General features: G+C 47.4%; 1 protein-coding gene across 2 annotated transcripts in view; it reads right to left on the bottom strand.

Moving 5' to 3' along the window:
- Positions 1-6,583: 6,583 nt before the first annotated feature.
- COP1 (COP1 E3 ubiquitin ligase) overlaps positions 6,584-24,739 on the bottom strand; it is a 126,184-nt gene continuing 108,028 nt past the window's right edge. For both annotated transcript variants that reach the window (XM_032117768.1, XM_032117769.1), the window contains exons 19-20: positions 10,813-10,857; positions 6,584-8,928 (exon numbers count right to left, since the gene is read on the bottom strand). In XM_032117768.1, coding sequence (XP_031973659.1) covers positions 8,911-8,928; positions 10,813-10,857 — 63 coding nt within the window. In that variant the 3' untranslated portion in view covers positions 6,584-8,910. The remainder of the gene's footprint in view (positions 8,929-10,812; positions 10,858-24,739) is intronic.

Raw genomic sequence — 24,739 nt, 5'->3', positions numbered from 1 at the left:
GCAAGCTCAGGTGGGTGATGTGCTGGCAGCTCCAACCTGTGCTGCCCGTGAGGCTGCCTCCATCTTTGACCTGGGAGAAGCAAACACCTTTGCTGTGAAGCTGGGGGAAGTTGGTCTTGTGATGACCAAACAGTGCCTAACGTTTTATATGTGACTAATAAATATCAATATTATAGACCAGCACTGATGGGAAGCACAACTCCTGCAGCAGGCGTGTTCAGCCAGCATGCCTGTATACATAATTCCCTTTAGGAGAGGAGACTTTTCAGAAAACATCCAATAAACCTGTGCTTAGGGATCACCAGGAGCATACAAGAAACCAAATGGATTCTTTGATTTCGCATGTTAAGGACAGACGCAGCTTTGATGTTGAGAGCATGGAGACACACTGCTCCTTGTGAGAGGCACAGGACATGGCAGCTCCTGGCATTAAGTGTTGGTTTTGTCCACCCTTCTCTATCTCCAGCTCCTCCTTGAGCATGCCCAGGAGAATTCAGTCACCCATGGGGAATCAGGGAGGCTGGTTGCTGCTGTGGGGGTAAGCGGGTGCAAAGCTGTGCCCCATCCTTGGGTTTCAGGGAGTGATTTCTCTGCTCCTCCCTAGCATCAGCGGTGTCTCCCTGCATTTAACAGCCACTTTGTTGCCAGCCTGTGCTCAGATGCATTCCCAAATACCTCTCCATTATGTTTGAGATGCCCAGCCACAGGGAGAGAGGGGACAGAGGTGCCACCCTGCAGGGGCTCGCTCCTCTGAGGGTCCCTCTTGGAGCCCAGAGCCCAGCAGGAGCTGCACCCAGGCTGGCAGGGCTGTGGGGTAGCATGTTGCCCTGATGGCAGGGGGTTCTGCCACGGGGCTGTCACCCCCAGCCTCAAAACATGCAGAAAACTTGGAAAGCAACCAGTGGCTTTCCTGGCTCACCAGGATGGAGACTGCAGCCTGCCCAGAGGACAGGCTGCAGGCAGGAGCAGGGAATTTGGGCAGGCAGGGACCAAGAGCAGGTGTTGGATAGAGCATCTCCTCCCTTGACAAAACACAGCACAACCCCTTTGGCATCCTGAGGTTCTGCCAAGCAAAGCAAGCTGGAAGTCTCCCCCTGCTGCCAGGGCCAACCCAGCAGAAGGGTTTATCCAAGCCCAGACACTTGTACCCTGGCGAAGCACAACAGCTCCCAGCTTTCTAAATCACACCGGGTGCTTTGGGACATTGTCTTCACTTTTTCCTTCCCCCTCTGTCCCGCTGCTCCCAGCAGGAGGTGCAGCAGCAAGGCCTCGGCTGCTCAGAAATGCCCGGAGCTGTGCTCCTTCCCTGGGTGGGCAGCGCCAATCTGGCTTTTGCCCCTCTTTACCTGTCCAGGGTAAGCAATGCCTGCGGCAACACTTCATCATCGTTAAAGCATCATCGCTGCGAGGAGCCTTTGCTTTCTCAGCCATGGGCAGTGCCACACACCGGCAGGAACAAACAGCCCTTAACAGCACAGGCAAGAGGCAGGCAGCCTCTGGGGGCTCAGAACAAGCGGTGCTGAAGCTCCCTGAAGCCTCCTTTCGGAAGCTTTCCCCCAGATTCCTGCCTTCCAAGAAGCAGCGCTGATGCCCTCCCCCAGCCCATGCCATTGAAACCCGAGGCTTTGCATCCCATCAGAAGAGGCTCTGCGGGCCCCCAGACAGACAAACAGCTATGGAAAGAGCCACGGGGGAAACTGGTGCATGGCTAAGTGCAAGGATTTATCGAATGCTCTCGGCACAGTCACTCATTCAGGGACAGTCTCCTTGCCCCTGTGCAGAAGAGGACAAGCCCCCTCCCACCCCAAACTGTCTCCTACTCCTCCACATGAGAGCCTCGGGGGTGCTCCATGCCTGGAGCACACTGGACTGGAGATATCCCCTCACTGGCTGCGCGGTGCTGGACTCCCTCTCCCTCCTCCTCTTCCTCCTCCTCCTTCCAGCCCTGTGGGGAATTGCAGCATACCTCAGCGACATCAGGACATTACAGATTCCTGGGGTTTTTCAAAGTGCAAAATGCCCTTTAGCGCTGCTATTGCCATGCACAAGGCTTTTTAGATGTCACAGGAATGTAGTGAAATAATTAAAACCCATGTTCAGACCTTAAATCTGGTATTAAAATGAAACTCTGGCAGCTCCAGAGCTGTACAGGAGCTGCACAAAGGAAGGAACCTTAACCCCATGTCTGTGCCTTGGGATAAGGCCATGCCATTCTGCCTTTGCCAGCAGTTTGGGCACATCCCGAGTGCTTCATGTGCCCCTCCAGCTTTACTCCTGCAGACCCACTTTCCTGCAGGAACCAACACACGTGTGGGGTTGGCATGGAGGCAAATTTGTGCCCATTTTACAGTCGGATAAACCTGATTCCAGAAGCAGTGAAGGCAAGGCAGGAGTTACAGGGATGGTTCACCACCTCAAACATCTCCTTTGCCAGGAGATGGCGGCAGCCAGAGTAGCTCAGTGGGTCCTGCTGAGCTGGGGGGGATGAGGGGGATGCTTGTCCTGCAAGCAACCAGCACACAGGTACTGGAATTTCCATCACTTGGCTGCACACAAGTTGTTAGGAAAAAAAAAAAGAAGATAAATAAAGATAAATGGAGGCGAGCTGAGCATGCTGGCAACCCTTCTCTATCATTCCTTTTCTTCCCTAAGCAGATCAAATTATGACCTGGAATCACTGAATACATATTTTATTATGTGGATAATTTAAAGGATGAGGATGAGACAGAGAATTCATAAGGTACAGTCATGTTAGAAGACAAAGAGTTCCCATTAATCTCCTACAGGGAAAAAAACTGAACAGGAGAAAAGGAGGGGGGGACAGGTTGTAATCGATGCTATCCTCTCCTCTTCTCTCTGGCTGAGCTGGGACACACAGGGATGTCTTCTCCACTAGCATCAGACAGAAGCTGCTTCTAAAGACCTCACAAAACAGACGTGGTGCTCCGAACTCTTCCTGGCCCCACTGCCCTTCGCTAGCAAGGTAAACCCACCATTTCCCATCCCATTTAAAGAACCTGGAAATCAGCTCTGCTCCTCCTCAGTGCAGAGCTGGGGAGCAGGGGTTCCCTCCCTCCCTTCCCCACAGCCCCGGGCAGCGCTGTCCCACGTCCCTCCCAGGACTCAGAGCCCTCCCTGGGGCTGTGCCATCACGGTCTGCTGGGCTTTGGCCCATTTCACCCCGTCTGGTGCCAGCTCGAGCGTGATGTTCTGGTGACTGTGAGGGGTCAGCCCCACTTTACTTCCCCTCAGCATCCCCTGCCCCATTCAGCCAGGGGTTGCTGTGCTCTCTGCGGATCAATGCCAGCTTCAGGATGTTTTCTGGTCACCACAGGACCAGGAAAGAGCCACTGGCTCTTGGTAATTGTTTTCATAGCTATTAAGCAATAAACAAAACAACTCTCAATGGGTTGCTGAGCCCTGGCACCACGCTGGGGGTGTTGAGGGCTCATCCCTGGAGGCAGCACCCTGAGCACGTCTCTGACCCGGGACACTGGTAGTGGGACAGGAGCAGTGGGGCTGGTGGCTTCAGACCAGTTCCTGCTCAGATCTGAGGGGATAAAAGGAGTGTATTTTCCCTCTTAAACACCCTAAATGGTTTTATGGAGATTTTGACAAGTCAGATTAAGCACTGTAATCAAGACAAACGTGTTGTTGAAATAAGGCCCCTAAGGACAAAAATCAGAGTTGCTGAACATTTTCCTTCCCCATCCCCGCACATCTCACAGTGGAGAGACAGGTGCTGGGATCATGCCTGCAGCACGAGCTGCTCATCCCTCCAGTGGTCACTGTCCTCTCCGTGGGGTCTGGAGAAGGGGACACACAGGACTGACCAGTGCCTTCACCCCTCCATGGCTCAGTCCATCAGAGCCCAGCAGTGTTCCTGTGGCTCCCTGCAGGCCCAGCGTGGTGGTTGGCCCTCTCTGGGAGACTCTCGATGCTGAGGGGGTTATGATGAGGTAATCTTGAAATGAACACTTCTAATTAATGAATTAGAAGCTCCTGGGGCTGCAAGGGCACATCAGTGCTTGTGGGTTTGGGACTCCTGTTGGGCTCATGCTGCTGGCTCAGTGTCAGCTGTCACGTGCTATTACTCGTGCCTCCTAAGGACAGCCTTTACCTCCAAAATTATTTCCCAATAATTTCCTTTCTGCCTGAAAGAATCTTATGAGAGCGTGTGCTCCCCAGTTCTCAGACGGGCAGAGGCACTGGGGGGATTTCAGGGAGGATGATGGTGTCAGAGATGCTCATGGTGCTCACACTCCGCTATTCATGCAAGTCTCCACCCCCAAATTCTGGGAGTCAAACAAGAGCATCGAGGTAGTGCAACTCCCTGAACAGACTGGGGAGACACTAGGGAAGGCAGAACTGGGAGATGAATAAAACCTGTCTCTCTCTGCATGGATCAGAGGTTTTAGGCAAGCAGCTAGCAGAGGAGATTGGTTTTGTTGCCTCACTCCCTGATGAGCTATTTTCCACCACAGCCCACTGACGGTAGCAGGCACGCTGCAAACTTTCTATTCCAGGCAGATTAGAGGCTGTGATGTGCATATGGAGCCCTCCTTGCCCTGAAAGCTTCGTGATACTGGGAGCCCCGCGAGACGCTGCGCTCCTGGGAGAGGTGGAACCACCTTCTTCCCTTCCCCTGCACACTGGTCAAGGGAAGTTCATACTTAAGTTTTCTTTCTCACAATTTATTTCTAAGAGATGTCAAAAAGCCCTCACTTTTTTTCCCCCTCCTAAGTAGTTTTCCCTGCTGCTTGATGTTGGGGGGCAAATTCTTGTCCCGCCTCTGCTGAGTTACAATGGCCAGCCATCAGCCAGAGCCAGATTTAAGATGTGGAAGTTAAGATGGAGAGATTTGAAAGTTTTTTGGTGAGACCTACTCAGGTCAAATGGCTGGTTAACACACAGAGCAGGGAATTCATCTTGCTTTAACCCAACTAACCATTTTTAAACTAACTTAAGAAGAATGTAAAGACTTAACCTACCCCAGTACTGCCTTGTAACTGAACAGGGAAGAGATGATCATCACTTCAAGCATTTGCAGCTCCCTCTGAAAGCAAAATTAAAGCAAACCATGTGGTGATGGTTAGCAGAACGCTGGGGGGACTAGGGCTACAGGTGCTTCACCAAGAAGATAGATGTGGGCTCTGCTCCTTATGCCACTGGTGCTGCTGTAATTTGTGGATTCCCATGGTCTCAAGCACACCCTCCCACTAGCCAAACCTCTCAGATCCTCAGCATTTGAAGCAGGTGACACTCCCTGACCTCTACAGATGCTCCACCCATTAACAAGTGCAGGACACTGCTGAGAGGAAGGAAAATCCCTCTCTGAGATCAGGTGAGGAGCATCCCATGAGGCTGGCCTCGAGGAAAAGTCTTTGCAGGCAGTGGTGAAGGCTGGCAGGAGCAGGATGCAGTCACCTCCTCTGGATGCCCGCCAGGACGCCGGGTGCTGCTGACACACGAGATGAGTTCTTCAAAGCAAACAGTGAACACTCTACTCACCCCTGGGCTGGGCAGGTCCTTGCTGGGTGTTTCTGGCCTCCAGAAAAGCAGTGAGAAAGGAAAGAGCACTTTTAAGCTGGAAAGGAGTGAGATTTGCCTTCCCAATTATCTGCTGATGTCATTATGACCTTCCATAGTTAAACAAAATTACCCTAAACAAACAAGGCTCTGCACTCGGGTCAAACACTGGCATTAGCAGCTGGCTGCACTCACTGCAGCAGAGTCCTGACATGTTGATACTAATTTAAATTTCCCATTGACCATCATTTTCAATTCCCTCCAGCACTGAATTTTTTTTTAGCACTAAGGCATGTTCCTCCTACTCTTCTGTTAAATGCTTTAAAATTAATTGAAGAGGCTGGCTGGCCAAGAAAGGTTTGAAATTCCCTTTCTCAAAGAAAAATCTGACTCACCACCTCTCGAAAGGACACGAATGCTGGAGGCAAAACCGTTCTGGGGCAGTTTCCAGTCAAGGGCTTTGTAAGCTGGTTTTCTCAAAAGAAAGTGAGACTAAAGCCTCCAAGTGCCCACCATCTGCAATTAATTTTCACAAGGAGATTGGTTAAGTGCTGGAACAGGTTTTCCAGAGGGACTTAGGAATTTCCAATCCTTGCCTGGTTGAACAGTGAACATCTCCAGGCCCTGAAGCAACCTCATCCAACTTTGAGTAAGCTCTGCTCAGGACAGGGGCTTGGACCAAAGACCCCTGTACATCCCTCCCAAAGTCAATCATCCCCCAACTCCAAAAAGGCTGAAAACCTGGCAGGAACCATTTGTTGAGGAGGTGTCTAATTAAAAAAAATACTGACCACACGCTGTTTAAAAAAACCAAACAAAATTACAGTAATTATATGTGACTTAATATGTCAACTGTGAAGAGTTACCTGAAGGAAAGAAAATTAAGGGGATTAAAATAAGGAGCATTACCTCTTGTGACAAAGAGACGAAGACAAAAAAATGCCATCAGCTTGTGTTTATGAGCTGCTGTGTTTCTAATTAGGGCCAGACACCAAATTTGCATTTTATCTTGATTGAAATAAAATGAAAACCGAAGAAATAAAGGCGGCCGATGTTAAACAGCTTTCCCTGTTTAATTCAAGGAGTAACCTTACAGCATTCAAAACAGCTGCTTTTTTTCTCCTGTTTAAAGATCTCAGCTTTGTCAGAGCAATTTCAATTTAAAACACAGAGGATCTTCAAGTGGGGGGAGAGAAGGAATGAGGTCACCTGCCAACAGCAGCTTCGTGGCACCAGGCTGGGCTACAACAGCAGCCATGGCAGTTTGCAAAATAAATGAGTAGGCATTGATAAACAAACCAGAGGCTGGGGAAAACCCACACCTGAAACCAGGGGAAGCAGGAAGAGCAATGGCAATGGCTCAGCACATCAGCCCTGCCTTTGGAGGGGCCTGGCTGGGATGGATGCTCAGCACTGTCACTCCACACCAAACGCTCTTAAAATGCAGCAAAATGGAAATCAAACTAGTGCTCAGTGTGACGTGTCGGACAGCTGCCATCAGGCAGAAGGAACCAATTTTGTTTTCTTCCGCCACAGTGACTCGGCTCACTCATACAACAGAGAGCTGCAGGTAGCACTCTGAGCAGGACACAAGCTGGCGTGCTCTCTCCTCTCTCTCACCCCCACTGACACACCAGAAATCATGGAAGAAAACCAGCATGCAGCATCTGAAAGCCATCCACCACCCCTCCCTTGGAGCTCAGCAGCACTTTTCTCCCCACTGGACTAGACTGTCCAGAAGCTACTGGTGGTGTGCCCCACATCCTTCTACCTTTGAAGGAGCGTAGATGACCCTCTAGAAACGTGCACCAGCACTGAGCCAGGACAGGAGCTGTCCCCAGTTCTGCTATAAGGCTTCATCCCTGCTTCTTTATTCATATCAAGAGCATCCTTGCTCTTCCTCCCTGCTCTGTGAGCAAAGGGTGTGAGAAGATCACACAATGCTCCTGGGAAGATCAGAATCAGGCTTTGAACACCTGCAGGACACGAGGCCTGTTCGGGTTCCTGCATGGGTAGCCCACGACCACAGCAGAGCCTTGCTTTGCTGACACGGACTGCAGGCAATGAACGGAGAGAGAATGTGTGTGCAAACCAGAACACTCCCACAGGTACCACTGTCTGCACTGAACCTTTGGTACTCACGGCAGGGAAAAGACGTGACGCCCACCAAATCCACTTGCAAGCTTAACGAGTTCTGGCAGCAATCCTGACAGTTTAGCTTGGCTGCTGCTCGTGACGACCGTCTGCACCTTCTTATCTGCTCTGCTATCCTGCCAAGAAAGCAACAACGACTCCCAGCTTCATGGTTTATTCCCCCTCCATATGTACAATTAAGTTGTATGCATGACCATTAAAAATAAGGCTACTTATATCATGGCTCTGAAAACACGTTACAAACCAACTGTGTCCCCTCTCTTATTACAACATTCAAAATGCTTGGCTTCCACGGTGTGCAGAGAGGGGCAAACACAACCAGACCACACAGGTGATTGAGTGGTGCAGGGCTTTGGTAACTGGATCTAGAAGCTTCCTCCTGTAGCTGAGATAGCCAGACACAGCCAGGCCAGTGGGAGGCAGATCTTGATCCCACGATGTCTTGGCAAGGTCAGTCCAGGTCCCAGGAACTGCAGGCCCCCTCATCTCAGCATCTTGCTGCTGGCAGGTGGCCCACATGAAACTTAATCCTCTCCTTCAGAACTGCCCCTTTGGGGCAACGAAGGGGTCTAAGGAGAGGAGGAAGGGGAAGGTGTCCTTCTCTTCTTGATGACTAGAGGACTTCGGTCTCCAACGGTGTCAACCTCGGTGACATTTCTCAACATATAATGCATCTAAAAAATAATTAATAAATCAAAGGAACAACAGAACCATACCATGATGGGATTTCAAAGTGAATTGCTTGCGTGTCCAGGTAAGGCTTAGAGACTTTCTTTTTCCAGTGAGGATGAAGAAGAGTCCAGATGAACGTAACTGGAGATGTGCAACTGAGGACAGCCCTGTGTGCTCCCGTAAGCTCCCTTCACAAGTAAATCCGTTCCCTTATGCAACAAGACAATCTTCCAGCTTCAGCTTGTGGCTCAATAAATTTTATTATTCCTTTTTGTTTTTATTTAAAAGAATTTGTTTTCCTATCATAAAAATTAGACAACCATACCACCACCACCACCAGCAAAGTCTGTGGAGTTAATGTTGATGGCACAGTTCACTGGTGTTACCAGTATCTCAAAATGTCCTAGAAAGTCCATAAATGGAAAAAAACCCAAACATGATCGTTTTGGGGAGGAACATCAAGGTGGTTTTGGTTTCTTGTCCCACTGTGGTTCCCAGATGAATACTGTAGCATATCAGCAGGACCAAGTACCTCATGCCTTGAGAGAAAACCCTTCATACCAGCTCCAGTACCTGATTAGTAAGGAAGACAAGACATTTAGAATAGGAATTTATGACATTCGGTATTTCCTACGTCAGCAAATAGATCACCAAGACAGGACTGACTCTTCCATCTCCACCCCTTACCCTTTCTTCACCAGCATGCAATAATATCCCACAAATGGGATAAGCACTTGGCAAGCATCCCAATTTTGATGTCTGCTTGTGTGATGATAAATTAGCCATGAAGCAAAACCATCCACAGATGCCTCATTTCCCCTCAATCACACAGCTCTTGGAAATCCTGTAACAGAGATCAGAGCTTTTGTCATCCCAGCCCTCTGTGCTCTTGTTTCCCTTGTCCAGGCTGGGATGGAACAGCAGCCTCTGGCAGCAGAAAAGTGCCTGTGGGGCTGCCACAGTCTGCATTAGCCTGGTTGGGCTTTACTGGGACAAGCTCTAGAGCTGTAGCTCATGGGTAATGCCCAGTATGGCATCTGTCCCCACAGTGGTGTGGGTTTGGGCAAACCCAGGCCTCTCCCAGACCATCCCACCTTCCTGCTGCATGCTGCCAAAGGCAAATGGAGACACCAGAGTTCTGACAGCCCTGGCTGTTTGCACATTTCTCTCTGTCTACCTTCTCTCATTAACAAGCAAAGTGCACGAGCAAAACTTCTCCTTTCTAATCATTGCTCTTGCTGCTGGATTCACTTCAAAATATCAAAAGTGTTGGTGCATTTTGTCCATTTTACTAAGGAGGAAGTGAGCAAAGTGACCACCAACCAATTCCAGAATGCGATAAATACCCTATGAATGAGAGGCTACAGCATCACATGCTGCAACAGCAGGAGTAACCCAGCCACCTGAGTCCAAGAAAAGGGGAAAAAAATCTTGACACGCAGTTAAACACAGACCACTTGGGTCTCTCACCATTCTTGCATTCTTGGTGATTTTTCCAGGGTGGTTCAGACCAGCAGCTCTGGTATGGCTCCAGAGAACTGCTACTGCCTCAGGAATGTGAGGGACAATCAGGACCTCAGCCCCATGACAGTGACAGTGCAGTGTATGACTCTGCAGACAGCAGGTAAACCCCTTTAGCAGCAGCTCCAGAACGCTGCCAGGGGTCTGGGCTACAGGCTTAGGGCATTAACCACCAAACCTAACAGCATGGGTGGAGGGCAGTGCTGCTGTGTAGAATGTGGGATGAAGTTCTGCGTTTGGGTTCAGTTTGGTACTGCCTTGGCTGAGGGACACATAAAGAAGGGCAGTCCTTTCCCTATCATCACCTGACATTCCATGGATGGAAATGCATTGAACAGACACTCTGGGAGACTTAATGCAAGCGCTGAAAACCTGGCACTGCGCTGGCATCTCGGTGCACGGGGAAGGCTGATGCTTTCCCAAAGCCCCGTGCTGGCAGCTGCTGCATGGTTACTGCCTGTCTGAGCACGAGAGTCAGCAGAGACAGGGAGCATCCCCGCTCATTCCTGCCCTGCTCCAGCCACCTGCACACCAGCAGCTCAGCTCTCAGCCCTGCTGCACCTGCAGCAGCCAGAGGACGGGCTCAGGTTAACGCTGGTGAGTTAACACTCAGCCTCTGCTGCCGTGGGAGCCAGCACCGGCCTGGGGAGGTGCTTGTGCCAGGCTCTCTGTGGTGCCAGGACCCCAAGGAGCAGCAGCGGGTGCTGGATGGCCACCAGCAACTCTTCCACACCTCACTGCAACTGGTTTCACTGCTGGGGCACTGCCTGCTCGCTCCACTGTGTGCCAGAGGCAAATACATCATTTAAATTACAAACCTCCACAGCCAAGATGACCTTCTCTAATGGTTTCTCCTGGCTGTTCAGTGTCTCTGACCTTGCTCTTTACTATCAACAGATTCAAGTGTTTAGAGGCGAGATGTGTAAAATAACTTACCTTAATTGTACCCTGACTGTTAGCAGCAATAAGCACGTTGGACTCCTGGAAAAAAAAAAAAAAAAGGCACTATCAGAACCTGCCATTACTTTTATTGCCCCCCTTTTTGGATGAAGCAGCAGAGAAGAAGTTATTTTTATCTTAAACATTAGAAGTATATCTAATTTCAAAGGGATTTAACTCTTCCTATATCTGAGATGCTTTCAAGGCTAGAAGTCTTCATAAGTTAAACTACCTTGAAGAATTAGAAAGCAATAATCCTTAGTGCTTGTACAGAGCTTTGAATCTCCAAAGCAATTTACAAACATGAACTAAATCTCACAGCCTCCCTGTGAGGTGGACTAATAAAAATAATAGTTATTTTCATCTTTTGGCAGCCTATGGACAAAGGTCTCCAGCACCCTAACGAAACCAACTAATCACCGTTTCAAAACCCCTCCAGCTCCGAGTACAGGAGGCCGCAGATGAGTAAAACAAAGAGGAGGAGAGATTAGAGAGCAATAGCAGGTGCACCCAGTTTGAGAGGGAAGATAAACAGAGAGGGCTCCAGCCCTGCCTTAAGCAGAGAGGCAGCATCTATTTACCTCCTGCCAATTGATGGAGTCGCATTTGGAGATATCCTGGTTGACTGCAAATTAATGGTCTGCCGCATCAGTCAGGCAACCCCCCGGCAAAAGCTGAAGGAGAGAGAGCATCTTCTCTCCAGACCACATTCCTCACGTGACCAGCAAGCACAGATGCACCCTCCCCAGCCAAAATCCTATCCAAAATCTACAGGGAAATCCAAAGGAATGACACAGTGCCAATAACCTAAAGCATGTAAGCACCGGGGTGCTGGCAAGAGCCCCAGACATGCTGAGGGAGAAGCACTGCCCCCAGATGGGTGTCCCACAGCCAGCCCCGTGCCAGTAGATGTAGTGCACGCTGCTGAACCGCCTGCTGCCAACTGTTTTCTCTCAAGACAGCTGATATCTTTCCTGAAAGATGTTTTTAAATTTCTCTCACTGCTGCTATCCATCCCCAGCCAAACTTGCTGTAATTATCCCATCGCTTAACACATGCATTTTTAATAAACTTAGTGAGTAGAACACACCCCGCTCCAAAGGGAGTGGGAAGGCAGCTCAACACAGCCCCAAGCTGGCTGTGCACTGCTTCACCATGAAATTCAGGACTTTGCACAGCCCCCAGATTTGGGGCAAAGGGAGAAAAATCCCCTTCATTGTGAAAATCCACAGAGCAGCTAAGAGTAGCCTTGTGGTGGACCACTGGGCTAACTGACACCGATAGATTTGTTCACCCTGGTACAATCATTAGAGGGTTAGTTAAAACTCCTGGTACTATCTCACTAATGATCCTCCAAGTCTAAGCTCCTGAAAAGAAAGTATATCCTCAAATGAAAAATATACTCCAGTTTCTGTTCAGTTGGTGGCTAAGAATCTAATCCAGTAAACTGCTCAGCTTCTGGTTAAGCATTAAAATCAAAACCCACTGAGGGGGGGAATGCAGATATAAATATTATTTGGGTACTGAAACAGGGACCAGGATGCCCAATAGGATTTTGGAAGCAAGGGAGAGGGACCAGCAGCTATCTACTGTGCAGTGCAGGAGACCTGAACTCCTGAGTACAGATGATGCAGGGTTTGAACGATTCCTGCTTGCACTGTGAGTGACTGGTAATTCATCCTGCTGCTGCAGTCTGCTGGGGTGCCACTGTAAATGAACTCTGTTTCAACAAACAGTTTTACCTGCTAAATAAAATAAAAAGGCCAGAGGGTAATTTACTCTCACTCCCTTGTTCTTCAGAAGCCCCTGAGTGTTGGGTTTTTTTTCAGCAGGGTCTGAGCTAATCGCTGCTCTGCTGCTTTCATCCACAACCATGAGATGCAAACAGGAGCAGACAGCAGCAAAATTAGCACCAAATCTGTCACAGAACAAACAGTGACTTGCGTGTTAAGGCACTCTAGCGCTGCTTCTCCAGGAACACAGCTAAGTAACTTGTTTTTAATCCTCCAAAGAAACAATGCACTTCCTTTCGTGTTGCCTGTAAAACAGTCAATATACTCGATGTGTTAAACACCTAAAGAAGTCGTGAAGTTGTTTAGATCTGTAGCTTTGTAACTCGTGACAGCCACGTACACATTAAACCAATCATTTTGCCAGGACATGTATGAATGGAGTCACCAGGACCTCAAAAGAAAACCACATCACCACTGACCTGGCAGAGCACCTATTTCCCCAAACACACTACTATGACCAGCTGTATCACTGAGGCATGAAAAACAGGGTCTCACCATCCATTGTGGCTGCATGTTCTACTTTACCATAATCAATTGGTGTTTCTGTGCAGGGCAAGAAGGTTTAAAGACTGGTCTTACTCATCCCTTCCATTTCTGCTGCCTGCAGGAGCCAGCAACTCCCAAAGCAGAGGCAGCAGGATCTTCAACGATCCAGCCCAAGTGAGTAATCCTGTTCTGAAGAAAGCAGTTATTAAAATGACTCTTCTACACATGAATAATCTTCTCCTATGAGTGGTTTGCACCTCCAGCCCCTCTTAGCAGGAGAGGCAGAAGGAACCATCTGCCTTTGCTAAAACAAGATTGAAGAAGAAAAAGGAACAAACATAACAAAAATTAAGAGTTTAGGGTTTACTGCCTGGCAAGCAACAGCATTTTGTTCTGTGTGGCTGCTAATCTCAAGCATTACTGCACCCCAGAGGAAAGCCACTGACCGTGTCACCTGCTGGAACGTGGCAGCCTCTGCTCTGCACAGCACGGCAGGTCAGGAGCGATGGGAGGAGACGCCCGCGGGGCGCTCCGGTCCTGCCAGGAGGTAGCACCGCACCTCAGCGAGCCAGGGGGAGCCACAGAACTGACAGGAGACACCTTCAGAATCTTGGTCCTCTAAACGCAATGGAAAAAAAGCTCTGGGGATGTGAAAATTATGCATCTTCTCGTCTTTTAGTGTTACATATGAATTAACAAATTTGATCGGCAAATGTAGGTGCACGTCAGGACTCATGTTAAGATTAATAAAGGTTGCAGTTCCAGAACTGCTCTAACGTGCTCCAGGGCTGAAGTTCTGTGCTAAGACCTATGAAAAACTTTCTTCATCTGCCTGCCTTTTTTTTTTTGACTGCAGAGACAGCATTATGGGAAATCTGAAGGGCAGTTGCTTGACATGGGAAGGACTTGACTCCACCATAAATCTCTGTTACTGCACAGGCTGGACACATATTCACAAGGAGGTAAGCATTATGTAAAATGAAGTAGTAAATTGGTCTTGAGTGCAAAGACAGACCAGAAGCACCTCTGTCCTGAACCTGACACATCCCCGTTTCTCCAGTCTGAATATGACTGGTGCACCCACAGTAACTTTGGAGCATTCACCCACAGGATTCGAAGGGACTTTCACTGATTGCACCAAAAAAAAAAGAATTTTTTGCAGCACATTCTTGATGGCAAAGAAAAACAAAATCAAGTTTAGGACCTTCCTGAGTAGATGAGATACCTGCTACATTCATCATTCGAAGGAACTGTTCACCTGGTGACAGCTGGGTTTTGAAGCACACTGATTTCCTTCCCTCCTAGATGAGCCCTATTTTGGATGGCCCTGGGGAAGCGATTTGTACAGGAAAGGAGCAGAGGACAAGTAGAGTCTGGCTGACTGCTGGTATTCATGCAAGAGTAGTCAACACTAAGACAATCAGAAATGCTCTGGATGTTTTGCGAGGTTTGAAGACATTCAGCTGAACAACTGAAAAGTTGTCAGAGCTGCTCCAGTGCAAGAGGGAGTCAAAGACAGCTGAGGTTGTAGCTCTTCCCCTCCTTTGTGTAAGAAAACATTGCTGGGAGGGGAGGATAGCTGGATGAAGGTGATCCCAGATGGACAGTTGTTGAAACCACGCACACATCTCCTTGAAGGGACACCCACTGATGCCCAAGCGGACTCAACTCTACGGAGCGAGGAAGAGCTCTGGACAGAGCCTCCAGCAAAGCTGTGGCCCATCCTCCAGCACCTGCACAGCTCCTCTCTGGCTACCCCTCCTCACCCATAACGATGCCTCACTGTGGCTGCAGGAGCTACACATCCCTCTCACCAGTGGGCTCGTGCGAAATCATAGCTGAGCATTTTAGTCCTCCTCTGCTGACATCAAACCTGTGCCAAAAGGGCTCAAAAAAAAGGCAAGAGGAGCACAAATCACTAAGAATTTTTTTTCCCTTTAATATAATCCTTTCTGAGACCATTCCTCCCCTGTTATCCCACACATATCGGTCCTTGAAGTAGAATTCAGAAGCCCACACTGAAGGAAAAGCTGAAGAGATTGTTCCTTAGGATTAGAACAGGCGAAGCAGGATGCGTTTCCAAGTTATATGTGCACATTTTCACACAATGGACTGGAAATCCTTTTTGGGTCTTTCACTGTATTATAAATAATTACAGGTCATAATGTTTGTGCTTCTTTGTTATCCTTCCTTTTTTGCACAAATAAAGAAGATTTACCTCAAACTTCCAGCACAGCCATGCTCAGGTAAGCATGAGTTTTCTGGATTTTCAGCTAGGTTTGTTCTATGGATTCACCATTTGGGTTCTTAAAGATCTCATTTTAAATTAACAACTTCTCACCTTCCCTACCCAGCAGATGTTTTGGCTAACAAATGGCAGGTTTGTCAGCACTTCTCTTTCAAGCAGACAGACTCACTGTTGGGCAAGCACAACACTTATTCCAAGGAGCTGGAGCCTAATTAAGCAAAGCTGTTGATACAGTGGGAAAATCATTGGGGTGAGAAAGCTTGCACTCAAGTGGCCATTGTCTGCTGTTATTTATAGGTAGAATAAAAGTATATAGTTGAACTAAATCTAGTGCTGTTTGTACAGAAAGCCCATTATTTAAGTAAATTTACTCCCACCTTACTGAAGGTGGCAACTATTACTCAGCTGCTGGCTTTTAGGACCGAGCTGCAGACCATCTGCAAGACGTATTCCAGCAAAACTTTTCCCACCGATGTCACACACAAAGTCTTTCCACACATCTCAATGTGCAGAAGTGGTTCCCCAATAGACCACCACTGCTTGACTGCTCTTCATCTTGTAATTAGCAGATTCTAATGGCTTTTCACTCTCATTCCCCTGAGCCCTGGCTATTTTCTTGTTGTATGACACAAGTCAGCTTTTTGTTTTTGAAAGAAAATTACAAATTCTAACCCAGGAAACACAATGAACCTCCAAGCGTACAAAAATCAAGAGGTTTTGAAAAGCAGAACTGCTAGATTAGATCCCTTCCCAGCAGGACAATGCGCTGCATGCCAAATTTTGGGGTTTTTTTCCTATTTTTGTGATAAAACTGTTATCAATGAAAGGTGCACAGTGGGTTGGTTGAAGTGGTGCACAACCCTCTATCTCCCTGTGAACCAGAATTTACTTTCTATGCCATCATGCTCACATAACATTAATCCCTTCTGAACAAATTTAAAGGAATATTTATTATCTATACTGTGAACATCAGGCTCAAGCAGAAATTAATTACTTTACACCAAGTGCTGCTTTACAGAACAAGGTCTAACGTATAAAAGATGTTGTACCAAAATATTTCAGGAGCAGCAACACCCAACTCTTTAGGTATTAAACCTGAACAGGACATGCACACCTCAACTGTGTCTTTTAATCCTTAGAAACTGTATTTTTATCTCATTCTGAAGGTAATTCCTTTGTTCACACAGAGATAAAGCCTCTTTAGGCCCCAGAAAAAAAGCAAAAACTCAATACATCTCAAAAAGGTCTTGTCTGTGCTTCTTTCTAGATCCAGCTGCAAATACACAATCTTTTGGGCTTTTAAGTCCATAAATGCTACACAATTATACCCACCCAGCATAACAAGGATATTTACTTAAAACGTTGAGCCACAGATTTAAAGATGATGGCACTCCTTTGACTCACTTTCTGTAGAATGAGTTGCCTACAGTCACATGCACATATGTATAGGTTCTTCTTATGTCAGAATTCATGGGCACAATGTAAAGCTTTTTAGAAAAAAAGTTTTCCAACAAATTAGTGTTTTCATCATCCTACATCATGCAGAGTTTGCAGCTTCCACACAAGATGAAGTGCATCTCGCTAGGAAATGGGCACAGGTAGAAATTCAACATCTCCTTGAATCCCTTCCCTTGTTTTTCAGCAATTCTAGACTTTAACCTCCATATCTGGGATGCCTCTTGTCAAGTTTTCTGACACTTCCACGGCTGATGTTTTCTAGTTGCAACTCAATACACATGACTATAGCCCTTTTTCCAACTCCCTGAAGCAGTCTTCTCATTTTTGCATTTTTACAACGCATTTTTCTCCTTCTATTCAGATCAAACACAGCACAAGAAGACACTGTGTAACTGAAAGCTGATTTGTTATCATACACACCCAGGTCTGTATTCACAGCACATGGATGCCCTGAGGAGAGCAGTCCAAGGCTTGCTCCGATGACACACTCAAATAAGGAGTAAGCTATCTCCCAGCCAAGGGAGAGTTCTCTTTTTCTTAGCACACCCTTTTCATTGTAGCATGTAGCTCTCAAAAAGCCAGTATCAACAAGGCAACTGAAGGCAGGGCTAGAAGAAAATAGAAGCACACAGATATACAGTGCTGCACACAGGCATCAATTTCCTTGTTTCTACGCCGTCTTCTGAATTCAAGATGGAAATGGAGGCCAACGAGACTGATGGGAAGAAGGCAAAGAAAGCTCTGCAAAGGCAGGAGAGGCCAGCCAGCAAAGCCCACCCCAGGTACTGCTGATATATTACAGGCAACTGCCTCTGCAATTTAGTCCCTCTAGAACAAAACTGCTATTGATGAGCACCTAATTTATTTAGAATCCAAGATGAGGAAATCTCATTAGACACTTATTATTCTGCATCTACTGCAAAGCAAGGTACACAGCTCTAACAGCTGCTGCACACTCCCCCATCAGGCAAGGTAGGGAGACATATGTTAAAACCAAATTATTTTGGCGTTAATCCTGCACCCCCAAAGGGCAAATCTTCCCCTCCTCTCTGTGTGGGAATATTGAGTTCCACTGCCCATTTATCTGTGACAAGGTCTCTAAAGTTACTTGTTCCTGTGGTCATAAATCCTAGGATTTCAGGTGCTCCCCATAAACAATATGCTCAAGACCTTGAAGGAAGTGGCAGCAGTATATAAATACAGCTTACTATAAGCATCCAAAAAACATACACATAAACATGCAACACATTAATATCAATATTGCAAAACCACAGGAAATGGCAAGGCATTACTTCAGCGAAGACAGTTTTAGCATCAATTCTTTTAAGACTTAAAACTCCCAAATATTCATTTGGCAATGCAGTGCCGTACACCGCTTGACAACTGCACGGTTTGAGACCTGCATTCCTCCTGCCAATATGTTTCCCCCCTTTCCCTTCTACTGTTTGCTGTTTATTGTCATTACATCATGCTGGAGGTGATGTATTTAATCTCTCCCTAGCCAAGGTCAGGCTGCCCTGCCCATCAGTGCAGTATGGGGCAAAACCAAGCCCCAGGGTGTTATCATTAATATTGCTATTGCCGATGTCGCCCTTCCAAACTCACATCAGAAACAAAATATACAATCTGGACAAACAGCCACCAATCTGTATGAGAGTATTCAGAAACATCATCTAAATCTGGTACTTTCAGATTTTGATTTTGTGCAGACCAGTGGCAAACCATCAGGGATCAGAGCTGTAAACAGAAATCAGTAGAATGTGAAAAGCCTTTTCAGTTCAAGCTACCCTGAATTAGATAAGACAAGCAATCCACCCTACAAACACAAGAGCTATGCAGCCCAGTCCCAAAGCACAGCAAGGACCACAGCTCCCAGCTGGTGCACTAGGAAAGAATGGATGCAGGTGGGAAGCTTATGAGAGAAAGGTTCTCCCCCAGGAAGATAGTTGGGCACTGGAACAGGCTCCCCAGGGAGGTGGTCACAGCACCAAGCCTGACAGAGCTCAGTACGTGTTTGGACAACACTCTGAGGTGTGTGGTGGGATTGTTGGGGTGTCCTGTGCAGGGCCAGCAGTTGGACTTCATGATTCCTGTGGGTCCCTTCTAACTCATGGTATTTTATGATTCTCTCCCAGCTCCTTGGTTCTCTTTAACTTACAGCACACTCCTTGCCCTTCCTGTGAAAGGCACACTTCAATCTGCTAGAGCCCTGCTTCGTGTTCAGATGGTTCTCTCGTGCCTCTTTCACACTCATGATGTACTTCTCCCATCCCTCTTATCTCCTCTATTCTTTTTCCTTCTTTTACCAAGTCAGTGATTTGTCTTCCAGCTCAACTGTACCCAGTGCTCCTCAGCTCTCTCTTTCAAATCATCTTCACACTCGAATCAGCAATTTCCTTACTTGCGCAAGAATGCTTGGATCTTTCCAAGACCATCTGTCCCACGTTCTTCAGGGCTTTTGTATTTGTGAGATCACTGTCCCTGGCATGCCATTTCTCACCAACACCTTACTTTCAGCCCTCTGTTCTTGGTTTCAACTGCCCCTTCCACAGTACTGGGTACATCTTTCCACCTCCTCTTGTGAATTCACCTTTGAAAATCCTGCTTACAGCAGTTTCCTTTCCTTTCCAACCCTCCAACACAGCAGCACCGACAGCAATGTGCACATCTTCCTTGGGGCCAGAAAGGGAAGAGATGATGGTTAGCCTTCCTTTCTGGTCCCAGTATCCGATCAACCAACTGTATCTGCTTCTAGAGGCTGCTTTCCCTTCTTGGTTCCTGAGCTCGTTAGTGAGCTAGGATGACACATCTATCCCCCTGGGCCTGGGCTGTCAGCTACAGCTCCTTCCCACATCTAAGAAACATCTGCCTAGATAAACCCCAGAGAACAAAAGGATATAAGCAGGCAGAAGCCTTATGGTTAGGGACTGCAACCCCATGTTATTTTGTGGGGACAACCTGGCACTAGGCCAGGAGCATCCAGCTGCAGAAGGTGATCCATGTCAGCAGCTCACAGATGCACACATGCCCCAGATATCCTTGCTTGCATGCTTTTTCCTTATACACAAGAGCTAATACTGCACATCAGCTGCTGTTCTGAGCTGGAGCATGGTCCTCCGAAGGCTGACAAATGGTTTCCCAGCTGGGCCAAGAGGGATCACTGCTATGTGACGTGTCTCCTGTGCTCTATAAAACTCAGCACACTGTTGATGCTGCCAGCAGCTCGCCTGGGCCAGGCACCAGAATTAAGACACTGTTATTAAATTGGTTCCCACATAGAAATACCACAAAATAAGCCATTAGCCCTTGGTCCAGCTCCTGCTTTCCTTCCTTTCCCAGTGCCATTTGTTTCAGTCACTAAACAGCTGAATGATAACAGGCTTAAAATTGATCCAACCACCTTGATGTTAATATTTTAAATTATTAAGTCTGAGTTCTCTAATGCCAATAAATCATTTACATGTGCACATTTAATTAATAATCCAATCAGTAAAAACAACTTTGCATTCGCGCCACACATTTTATCAGAGGAACCAAAGACACATTACAACATTAATTAAGCGTAATAAATGCCCTGGTGAGGTAGCCAAGTATTATCCTACATGTGGGGAAACCGAGGAAACACACTTGGTGGATTTGCCCAAGGTTAATCCTGATGTTCCCAATGAGGCGTTGAAGAAAAAAGGCAGGGATGAAGACCACTGAGGTTTAACTCTCCTAAGAAGAATTCCTGTTGGAACTGCAGTATTTACGTATTTGCTGATGGGAAATCCATTCCAGTCGCATTCCTCTCCCAAAAAGACTTGAGGCACAAACCACTGCTATCAAGCATGCTGAAAACCAGCCCTCAATTGTGACAGCCAGCCAGGTGAGGTCAAACACACTGAGTCCAACACCATTTCCCAGCCAAGGGTTCTAAGGATGTTTTATGACCTTCCCACCCCACAGTTCACACCTATGCACACCCCTAAGCTCATGGGATGCTGGACACTCACCTAGTGGTCGGAGGTCCTAGACCTACAAGAGCGTCTGGCAGCTCCCAGGTGCTTCTACAGCTCATCCAGCCCTTGGGGAATTTCATACCAGACTCCCAAGTGAGGGGAAATTCCTGAATGACCCAAGCTGACCTCTGGAGAAAGAGGCCTTGCAGCTGTGTAACTGGTGCTAGTGGGACAGGCTGGGGAAAAAACCTTCCTAAACCCCTCAGATGAAATCGTCCTCTCAAGGCAAAGGTGGAAGAACACTTCATGCATCACAACCAGAGATGGTGGCAATCAATACAGGAGGATGGGTTAATCACAGGTGATGTCAGGAATGATGAAGGGAGCCAAGCTGAGCCAGGCTGGCTGGGTCAGCAAAAGGGAAACACTTTGGCAGAAACTCATGAAATCAATTTATTTAAAACCGATAGTGGATTCATACTGTGCTACTGTTCATTTTATATGGTTGGCTGTCAACAATCTGGGGCAGCCAAGCTGTCTGTCTGGGCAACACCTAGTATGGTGGGGTGACCTGGCTGGAAGCCAGGTGCCCACCAAAGCCAGTCTGTCAGTCCCCTCCCTCAAATGGACATAGGAGACAATAGGCTTAGAATCGAGATAAGGACAGGGAGAGATCACTCTCCAATTACCATCACAGGCAAAACAGGCTCAACTTGGGGAAAATCTGATTTATTACTAATCAAATCAGAGTAGGATAATGAGAAATAAAGGAAAATCTTAAAAACACCTTCCCCCCACCCCTCCCTTCTTCCCAGGCTCAGCTTCACTCCTGATTTTTTCTATTACTTCCCCCCCAGTGACAGAGAGGGGCAAGGAACTGGGGCCACAGTCAGCTCATCATGTATTGGCTTTGCTGTTCCTTCACTTCTCAAGGGGAAGACTCCTCAAGCTCTTCCCCTGCTCCAGCCTGGGGTCTCTCCCACTAGAGCCAGCTCACAACCTCCTTCAATGTGAGTCCTTCCCACAGGCTGCAGTTCTTCACAAACTGCTCCCAGTGTGAGTCTCGTGTGGTCCAAAAGTCCTGCACAGAAAACCTGCTCTGGAGTGTGGGCGCCTCTCTCCACGTGTCCACAGGCCCTGCTGGAAGCCTGCTCCAGTGTGGGCTTCCCACAGGGTCACATCCTTCTTTTGGGCATCCACCTGCACTGGCACAGAGTTCTCCATGGGCTGCAGGGGGATCTCTGCTCCCTGTGAACCTCCACGGGTTGCAGGGGGACAGCTACCTCACAGGCTGCAGGGAATTCTCCTGCTCCAGGAGCACCTTCTCCCCCTCCTTCCTCGCTGAGCTGTGGGTCTGCAGAATTGTTTCTCACATATTCTCACTGCTCTCTCCCTGATGCAGCTGTGCAGCATTCCCTCTCACCTCTCCTCAAATACATCATCCCAGAGGTGCTACCAGCATCGCTGATGGGCTCAGCTTTGGCCAGCGGTGTGTCCACCCTGGAGCCAGCTGGCACTGGCTCTGCTGAACATGGGGAAAACTTCTCACAGAAGGCACCCCTGCAGCCCCCCACTACCAAAACCTTGCCAGGCAAACCCACTTAGTAAATCACATCTCCTGCAGATTGTAGTTTCTTTGCCCCATTCCAATGAAAACCACCTCCACTCCCAAAACTGGTCTGATACAGAGAATCAAAAAAGGCTCAGCCTGAATTCTGACATTTAGTTTCTATGCTTTATCTGTAATAACATCCCTTGAACATACCCAACCATTTTTAAGTGGGATCCCACCACCAAACCAAAGCCAAATCCTGATACAACAGTATCCCAAACCAACCAACTTTGAAAGTTCGGGACATACTTTTAAATCCTGACCATTGCATTAGTGGGTCTTAAAATAATGTTGCAGGGGGACTTGAGTGCTCAATAAACACATTAACTCTTCTAAATGTTTTGCTTATGCCAGCTGGAAAAGAAGGATGATGGTTTCACTGCGCCTGCAAGCCTTCTAATTGTGTTACTGGATGGGCCAGAAGTCTGGCAGCCGTGGAAATCAAACTCTTCATTTCTCTTCAGGCCAAGAACAGTGTATTTAATAGCAATGGGAATGGAGTCACAGGTCCAAGTGTCAGCACTGAGGGGGCTGTCTGAGGCAGGGAATGACAGCACATGTAAAGCTGAGGCTGCAGGCAGGGAGCATGGGGAATTACACATCTGTGGGGCAAGCAGGGCTACAGCAATAGGAAGAAACACACCAGGAAAGCAAAAATATCTCATCCCTGCAGGCTGCTTTCAGCCAAAGGGCTGCAGGCTGCTTGCTGGTAAGAACAGACAAAGGAAGGATACCTGCAAGATGGCCCAGCCTGTAGCTGCATAAGCCACTACTTATATAAAAAGATATATTTATAAATATCTTGTCCTTTTATCTTCTATGGAACACACATGTGCCACAGAAGTGAACAGCACCAGGATCTGGTGAGATAAAAGAAATGATAAACGGTTTCTTGCAGAGAAAACTCAAGGCACAAACATTAACACTAGCACACCAAGAAGCTTCATGAAATTATACCCATAATAATGCTATGTATAACGTATGCTGGTTTGGGAAAAAGGACTGTGATTTAAGGAACTGAAATTTAATTAAGGTAAAACAAAAGTTTCCATTAATCTTGAAAGATTTCACAACCTGCTGCTCTCCTTCACCATCCACTCCAGCTAATGCTGTAATGGGATCAAGTGCAGCACTCTGGACCTGAAACCTCCCGCAGTGCAGACACGGCTGGGCAAGATGTACCAGAGCACGTGGCCTTCCCTAGGCTTGGGAAATAGGACACTTTGTCTCCTCAAGGTATTGTTCCAAAAACGCCCTGAGTGCAGCGGACACATATTTTCACTAGCCAGGATGCACAGGAGAATGAAGAACAGATGTTGATAAACTTGAGAATGGCAAAGACAAATGGCCAGAGCCTAGACCTGCAGGCAGGCCCTGCTGATGTGCATTTCCTGTCACGAGCACAAGTCTTCTCCTGAGCAGGTAAAATTCCAGTTATACTGAAATCTTCTCCCTGCGTGAATTCTAGTCATGGAGTTGGTGTTACAAACGTTTCCTGTCTTCTGTTCCCATGGTACAGGTAAGCACAGGTAAGGATGGGGCAGCAGAGCAGTGAATCCTCCCCAGCCAGCAGAGCCATCTCCTATACACCTGTGGCCAAGAAGGGGTTTAGAGCTGGCTTGGCTCACGGTCAGTGAGGGCTCTGTAGATGTATTTTAACTGTAGGGAAGAAGGAGCTGACCTGAACCACGGCCGGGTCATGTCTGCAAAGCTCTTTGGAAGAGAGGGATCTTTGCTTTGCACAGTGAAAGATGCTGGAATCTCTGAAAGAAGATATATCAAAGCTGTTTTTGCAGGTCAGCTTTCAAAGTAAAGCCACAATGCAAACTATCAGCTTTCAGGACAAAATTGTATGGCTGGTATTGAAAAAGACAATACAGTAAATTGCATTTTAGTAAGGTCTGACTGTACATAAAAAGTGAGGAACTTCATTAAACAAGATCATACAGAGTACAGATGATACACATGAAGTTGCTTTCTGATATCCTACTCCTGATGCTTTCTCCATTGTATTTATCTGAGGGGAGAAGGGAGTGAGACCACAGCTATGCCTTAGGCATTGAGAATGATGAGAGTACAGCTTTATAGCTTTAGCACAATAAATGCAAAGCATGGCATCTTCCCTACTTTGTTCTGCAGAATGAACTATTCAAAAGATAATAATGAACTTTGCATCATCTAGAGGACTCAATTGTGCCTTCTGCCTGCTTCCCTCATCTCAGCCATCTAAAACACTCCTGAATCCAGAAGCATGAGTGAAACCAGAAACTAAAATGCACCCGAGAAGTCAGAAATCACTGGGTCATTCAGCTGTAGAAAAGCATTTTGGATTTGAAAACAAAGGATGCAGAAAGAACAAACAAGGAAACCCACCGAGGACTGAGAT

This window comes from Corvus moneduloides, chromosome 9, assembly GCF_009650955.1.
Source record: "Corvus moneduloides isolate bCorMon1 chromosome 9, bCorMon1.pri, whole genome shotgun sequence".
NCBI classification, from domain to species: Eukaryota; Metazoa; Chordata; class Aves; order Passeriformes; family Corvidae; genus Corvus; species Corvus moneduloides.
The sequence above is the reverse complement of the archived record's forward strand: the minus strand, read 5'-3'. Positions and strand labels throughout refer to the sequence as shown.